At 42.6% G+C, this 7,708-nt stretch overlaps 1 protein-coding gene across 1 annotated transcript; it reads right to left on the bottom strand.

The window, feature by feature from the left end:
* LOC108662779 lies at positions 414 to 7,642 on the bottom strand. The gene is made up of 4 exons (XM_018124354.1): positions 6,739 to 7,642; positions 5,512 to 6,657; positions 4,095 to 5,446; positions 414 to 3,930 (listed from the first exon to the last, which is right to left on the bottom strand). The coding sequence occupies exons 1-4, from the start codon at positions 7,640 to 7,642 to the stop codon at positions 421 to 423; spliced, it is 6,912 nt and encodes a 2,303-aa protein (XP_017979843.1). The 3' UTR covers positions 414 to 420.

Consider the following 7,708-nt stretch of genomic DNA (forward strand, 5'->3'; position numbering starts at 1 on the left):
AATCATCATTCATTTCTATGACAACCACTATGTGAATCATGGGATGGTAAATAACAAAAGGGTTGAAATAAAGAGGCGAAGGAGAATTTCATATATAAGAAATCAAATAATTCAAGGCAAAAAGAATTTACAGGGCAAACATTAGATCTTTAAATAATGAACACTCAGACCACTAAGAGAAAACAATCTGATATTCGACTTCAAGAATTGTCCTTGATTGATGCTTTGAGTAAATCTGTAGGTTGCAGATTCCTTAACTTCCCCTACTTTGCGAAATTGTGGAACTCCATTCATGGTGTATTTCTACCTCAATCTTGTGCTCCCTTTAGGTTGACATCCTCAAATTCCATTCTAACTTCCTGCTTTTCAGCCTCAAGCTGCCCTTTTCGGGTTTTCAGCACGAACCCCCTCCGTTTTTTTTTAAGCATAGTACTTCTTCACCGCATCCGCATTTATCGGATTAGGCAAATCTCCCCCATCCATGTCAGCCAAAATCAAAGCTCCTCCTGAAAAAGCCTTCTTTACCACGTATGGCCTTTCCCAATTCGGCATCCACTTTCCCTGAAAATTAGTTTGATTAGGGAGTATTCTCTTGAGAACCAACTCTCCTTCTCGGAACTGCCTGGGATGAACTTTTTTCTCGTATGCTCGCATCATCCTTCGTTGGTACATCTGACCATGACAAATAGCCGCAAGCCTTTTTTCCTCAATCAGATTCAACTGTTCGTAGCGGGAGCGGACCCACTCAGCATCTTCCAATTCTGTTTCCATCAACACCCTCAATGATGGGATTTCTACTTCAACAGGTAAAACTGCTTCTGCACCGTATACTAATGAGTACGGAGTTGCCCCGGTGGAGGTACGCACAGAAGTTCGATATGCATGTAAGGCAAAAGGAAGTTTCTCATGCCAGTCTTTATAAACTTCAGTCATCTTTTCGACAATCTTCTTGATGTTTTTGTTGGCTGCCTCTACCATTCCATTCATCTTCGGACGGTAAGTTGTCGAGTTATGATGCTTGATCTTGAATTTAGCGCAAACATCCTTCACCATCGCACCATTCAAATTGTTTGCGTTATCCGTAATGATCCTTTCTGGAAGCCCATACCGACATATGATCTCCTTTTGGATGAACTTGCACACCACATTTTGTGTCACATTAGCATAGGAAGCTACTTCTACCCATTTCGTGAAATAATCAATGGCCACCAATATGAATCGATGTCCATTAGAGGCTTTTGGCGTAATAAGTCCAATCACATCCATTCCCCACATTGAAAATGGCCAAGGTGCTATGAAAACATGCAATGGGGCTGGTGGAGCATGGATCCTATCAGCATATACTTGACACTTGTGGCATTTTCGAGCAAAGTTTATGCAATCTGATTCCAATGTCAACCAATAATAACCAGCTCTCATAATTTGTGTAGCCAACATATGTCCATTAGCATGAGCTCCACAAGTTCCTTCGTGGACTTCTTTCATTATTTCGTTGGCTTCCGCAACATCCACACATCTCAAGAGTACTTGATCTCGACTCCTTTTGTAGAGCACTTCTCCGCTAAGGAAGAAACCCATTGCTAATCTTCTAAGAGTTCGCTTGTCATTATCCGTGACATTCTCAAGATATGCCTGGTGCTTGATGTATTGCATGATATCATGATACCACGGCTTACCATCAACCTCTTCTTCAACATTCAAGCAGTGTGCGGAGACTTCACGGACTTCTAAATCAAAAGGGCGTACATCGGCCGCCTCTTTTATTTTGAACATCGCTGCGAGGGTGGCCAAAGCATCAGCAATCTGATTCTCTTCTCGAGGCAAATGGTTGAAGCTGATTTCTTTGAACTGTTTGCTTAATTCTGTAACCAGCTTTTTATATGGAACTAGTTTAGGATCTCTAGTTTCCCATTCACCTTTCATTTGACATATCACTAAAGCCGAATCTCCGTAAACATCTATCGCGTCAGCCTTCATATCAATTGCTGCTTGTAATCCCATTACCAACGCCTCATACTCCGCCATATTGTTAGTACAATTGAAATTCAATCTCGCCGTGGCTGGATAGTACTTTCCATTTGGAGAAATCAACACTGCCCCAATTCCGTGCCCCAAAGCATTGGATGCTCCATCAAAATACACCTTCCATGGATTAAGTTCATTGGGACCAACCTCTTCTATATGCAAGACGGCCATCAAATCTTCATCTGGAAAATCGAAACTTACAGATTCATAATCTTCATTAGCTCGATCTGCAAGGAAATCGGCGATGGCGCTCCCTTTGATTGATTTTTGGGACACATACACAATGTCATACTCAGACAATAGCACTTGCCATCGAGCTATTCTTCCGGACAGGCAGGGTTTTTCAAAAATATACTTGATGGGATCTAATTTCGCCACCAACCATGTTGTGTGATACAACATATACTGCCGGAGCCTCTGAGCGGTCCATGCTAGTGCACAACACATCTTTTCGAGCGCAGAATATTTGGACTCATACTCCATGAATTTCTTGCTCAAGTAATATACGGCTCGTTCTTTCTTCCCAGTTTCATCATGTTGTCCCAATACACATCCCATAGAATTCTTGTTCACAGTCAAATACAAAATAAGAGGTTTTTCGACCGTCGGTGGCACCAACACCGGTGGATTTGTGAGATATTCTTTGATTTTATCAAAGGCTATTTGACATTCTTCATTCCACTCTCCTGGGTCTCGTTTCCGAAGCAGCTTGAAGATTGGATCACATTTGCAGGTGAGCTGGGATATAAATCGAGCAATGTAATTCAGCCTCCCTAAAAATCCTCTCACTTCTTTTTGCGTTTTGGGAGGTGGTAGCTCTTGAATAGCTCGTATTTTATCCGGGTCCACTTCGATTCCTTTTTCACTGACTATGAACCCCAACAATTTCCCAGAGGTTACACCGAAAGTGCATTTTGCAGGATTCAACTTGAGCTGGAACTTCCGCAATCTCTCGAACAGTTTCTTGAGATTGACAGTATGATCCCTTTCTGTATGAGATTTTGCAATCATGTCATCCACGTATACCTCTATCTCTTTATGCATCATATCGTGGAACAAAGCTACCATTGCCCTTTGGTAAGTGGCGCCTGCATTCTTCAATCCAAATGGCATTACTTTGTAACAAAACGTTCCCCACATGGTCACGAACGTTGTTTTTTCCATATCTTCGGGTGCCATCTTAATCTGATTGTAACCAGAAAAGCCATCCATGAATGAGAACAAAGCATGTTTTGCCGTGTTGTCCACAAGAGTATCAATATGTGGCAAAGGGAAGCTATCCTTCGGACTCGCTCTGTTCAAATCCCTATAATCGACGCACATTCGAACTTTTCCATCCTTCTTAGGAACTGGAACTATATTAGCTACCCATTCAGGGTACTTAGCCACCTCTAAAAATCCAGCATCGAATTGCCTTTTTACTTCCTCTTTAATCTTCAGCAACATCTCTGGCTTCATCCTTCTCAACTTCTGTTTAATAGGCTTGCAATCTGGTTCCAAAGGTAACTTGTGAACAACCATGTCAGTATTAAGACCTGGCATGTCCTGATATGACCAAGCAAACACGTCCACATATTCACGGAGCAATTCTTCCAGCTTCTGCCGTTCATCGGATGACAGCGAGGTGCCAATCTTAACCTCTTTCTTCTCTTCCCCATTTTCGAGGTTAATCATTTCTGTGATTTCCTGATGAGGTAGAATCTCCTTCTCTTCCTGTTCCAACATTCTCGACAAATTAGGGGGTAAGCTGTAGTCATCCACCTCCTCTTCATTTTTCAATTCATCAATGTTCGGAATTATCTCAAAATCGATATTCAAATCGTTGTCTAGATTGTCTTCGTGTTCATTATTTAAAGACCTGCAAACAGGTAAAGTTGGACGGGTGTATGGGCAAGTATTTATTGGCTAAAAGAATAGATGAAAGGAAATATGCAAAAAGATTGATGAATTATGAAACACATTATGCATTGTCATTTATTCAAATGATGAAGGTAACAGAAAGCCCTACTTAAACAGGAAATTAATCTTAACACCCTTGGGCATAGGCATTTAGATAAAATTGTTCATTACATTTTGGAAGACTTAAAGATGATGGGCAGTTCCGTGGCTGTCCAATTGCTTAGCTCCTCTCCTGGCAGTACTGGATACACCACAGGGATCTTCCCATCAGGTTCTTCATCTCTGATCATATGGATTGATAGCTCATCAAATATCCGTAGAACCTGATTGACCTTTGGTGGCGCTTCGGGATGAATGAAACCTGCAGAGCGAAAAGTCTCATATAGGTGTGGGATTGTCCGTTCCCCGAATTCTTCTTCCTTTCCCTCAAGTTGAGCCATCCTTTTAATCTTCTTTTGAGCTGTCAGCTTCCTTCTCTCTTCTTTGGTAGGCTTGTACCCCAAACCAAACCTTTCTTCGTTCTTCATTGGAGTCAGAGGACGGTTAATTCCTTGTAAATTCTTTCCTAACCCCAAACCAGCACGGCATCCTTTACCCACAGTCTGCTTAACTCCCATTTTAGTGGCTACTGACAAACGAGGGGTTGGTATCACTTTCCTTTCCCCCACATAAGTAGCATTAACAAATTCAAAAGATCTGAAAGAGCATTCTGGGACTTCTTCTGTTGCCTCTACATAGGGAGCAGATGATGGTTGAATAGCCAGTATGTCTTCCTCCGCACATACACTTATCAGTTGGCCTTCGGCTATGAATTTAACTTTTTGATGAAGGGAAGATGGTATGGCTCCAGCCATATGAATCCATGGACGCCCTAACAAGCAATTATACGATGGGGCAATGTCCATAACTTGAAATTGGACCTCAAAAATGCAAGGGCCAATTTTTATCGGTAGTTCAATGTCTCCTACCACCTCCCTTGTGGTCCCGTCGAAGGCCCTTACAACCATGCGGCTGGTTCTCATATACGACACATCTACTGGCAACTTGCTTAAAGTAGAGCGAGGCATGACATTTAAAGCTGAACCATTATCGACCAAGACCCTAGGTACGGCATGGTCCTTGCATTTGATGGTGATGTGCAGCGCTTTGTTACCTCCTCGACCACCCAATGGTATTTCTTCATCATTAAAGGCAATGAAGTTCCCCACTGTAATGTTTCCCACGATGTGGTCTAACTTTTCCACTGATATATCTTGTGCCACATAAGCTTGGTTCAAGACTTTGAGCAGCGCGTTCCTGTGTGCTTCTGAATTCAACAGTAAGAACAACAAAGAGATGTGAGCGGGCATCTTGGTTAGTTGTTCTACCACGTTGTATTCACTATGTTTGATAAACTTGAGAAATTCACCCACTTCTTTCTCGGTAACAAGATTTTTGACCTCATTGTTCGGAGCCACTACAGATTCGTCAACTTGGTCCTTGGAAAAGGTATCTGCTTTCTTTAGGCCTCCCTCTCCCTGTGCTGTTTCCCTTTTCCAACTATTTCCGCTATCTCAGGGGAATAACATCACCCACTTCGCGTTATACCCCCCACACCAGTTAGATCTTCAAAAGATGCTTGGGGGGCGGATGAAGCTGTGCCCAAAATATTACACTCATAATTCCATGGGACAGCCTTATCGCTCTTGTAAGGGAATGGGCTGGGGACTTCGATGGTAATACCACTTCTGATCATAGTTGGGGATGTATCATTCATCGGGCTTCTGTTTTCTTCATAGAAGATGGTGAGAGGTTTAGGTTTGTTCCCCCCGAATGAACTTGATGCCACTTCAGCTGGGGTGTCTCGATTTATGGTTTCGACCAAATTCTCTTCGGCTTCTTCATAAAACTCAATTACTGATGAATCCATCAATTCTTGCAACTTACGACGAAAGCTATCACAATCTTGAATGGAATGCCCAATTGCCCCCATATGAAATTTGCAAGAATAAGCAAGATCATGCCCCAATTCCTTTGTGTCGATGGGTTCTGGAGTGATGGTATTTATCTTGGACAACGCCTCAAACACTTTATCCATTGGCGTTTGAATCTCATCAATACCCTTTTTCACCATTCGAATCATCCCTTCATGTATGGCATTCACAGTCGGTCTTCCATGATTAGGTAACGGGTTCCCATCAACACTCGAACTATCTTTTTTTGCAAAATTTAAAAGCCCTGCCTTGATGAGCGCTTGAACTTTATGTTTTAAAGTAGTACAATTCTCGGTGGAGTGCCCTTGAATTCCAAAATGATAATCACAATGCGCATTCGGATCATACCATTTCGGGAAAGGTGGTCGGAGTGGTTCTAAAGGGGTTCGAGCAAGGAGTCGATTTTCTATGAGTTGTGGTAGCAATGTAGTGTAAGGGACTGGAATAGGATCAAACTTTGGTCTTTCTAGGGTAGTTTTAGGTCCTCTTTGACCATGGCCAGGATTATTGGTTGAAGCTACCGGTCTTGGTGGTGGAGTTTGTGGAAGAACATTGGTTTGAAATGTTGGTTGCGGGACAGGTTGGTACACATATGGGTTTTGTGTGATGTTGCCTATGTTCGGATAGAAGGGTTGGTATGGGGGGTACGAGTAATATGGGTTAAAGTTGTGGGCTTGTTGGCTGTCGTGAGCGACTGCTTGCACATCCCCTTCTTTCTTCTTGGGCGTACTCCCTTTCTTTGAGCTGGCAACTTCATGCCCTTCAATTTTTTCACTTTTTATAGCTCATTCTATTATTTCTCCCGATAAGACCAAATCTGTAAAGTTTTTCGTGGCATTGCCGATCAAGCGCTCATAGAATGGAGCTCGGAGTGTGTTTATGAACAAATCAATCATCTCCTTATCAGTGAGAGGTGGTTGAACTTGCGCTGCTGTATCTCTCCACCTTTGGGCATATTCCTTGAAGTTCTCGCTTTGCTTCTTTTCCATAGTCTGCAATGACAACCGATCAGGGCCTAATTCAGCTACATGCTTGTATTGAGCTATGAAGGCTCTTGCTAAGTCTTTCCAAGTCTTAATACTGTTTCGATCTAGCTGTACGTACCACCGAGCAGCTGACCCAATCAAGCTGTCTTGGAAAAAATGGATTAGTAACTTATCATCGTGAGACTGTGCAGCCATCTTCCGACAATACATGATAATATGTGCCATGGGACATTTTGTTCCGTCATATTTTTCAAATTCCGGAACCTTGAACTTGGCAGGGATCAATACATCCGGCACTAAGCATAGCTCAGTTGCGTCCATGGTACCAAACCTATTAACTCCTTCGATAGCACGAAGACGTTCTTCCAACAGATCATACTTTTTCTGGTCTTTTTCATTTTCTCCTATTTGTGACGAGTCCTTTCTTAGTTTTTCTTGCTCTTTTGGATCGTCTAAATCTGGGACATTTATTGGTTCAGCAGGATTTATCCCAGAATATGGCCCAAATTGCCCATGAGTCGGTTGATGGCCTAGCGGGGGTGGTGCATTGTAATAGACGGATGGCATCACTTGAGGGTGGACCCTTTGAGAGGTTTGGGCATGTGGTGGAGTGAACCTTGAGGGATAGGATGGATCATCCCTTTGGTTTCCACTGTCTTGTGCTGGTGGGTTTTCTGACGGAGCTGGCTCTTCAATCGCTCTTTTTCCTTTACTGAGACTCATCATCAATTCCATCATCTTTGCTAACTGTTCTCTCATCTCTTCCTAAGCTCTTTCCATTCTGTCCATTCGCTCTTTTTGTTCTTCTTCCATGATCCTTGCTCG

Source organism: Theobroma cacao, chromosome 7 (assembly GCF_000208745.1).
Source record: "Theobroma cacao cultivar B97-61/B2 chromosome 7, Criollo_cocoa_genome_V2, whole genome shotgun sequence".
In the NCBI taxonomy this organism is placed as follows: domain Eukaryota; kingdom Viridiplantae; phylum Streptophyta; class Magnoliopsida; order Malvales; family Malvaceae; genus Theobroma; species Theobroma cacao.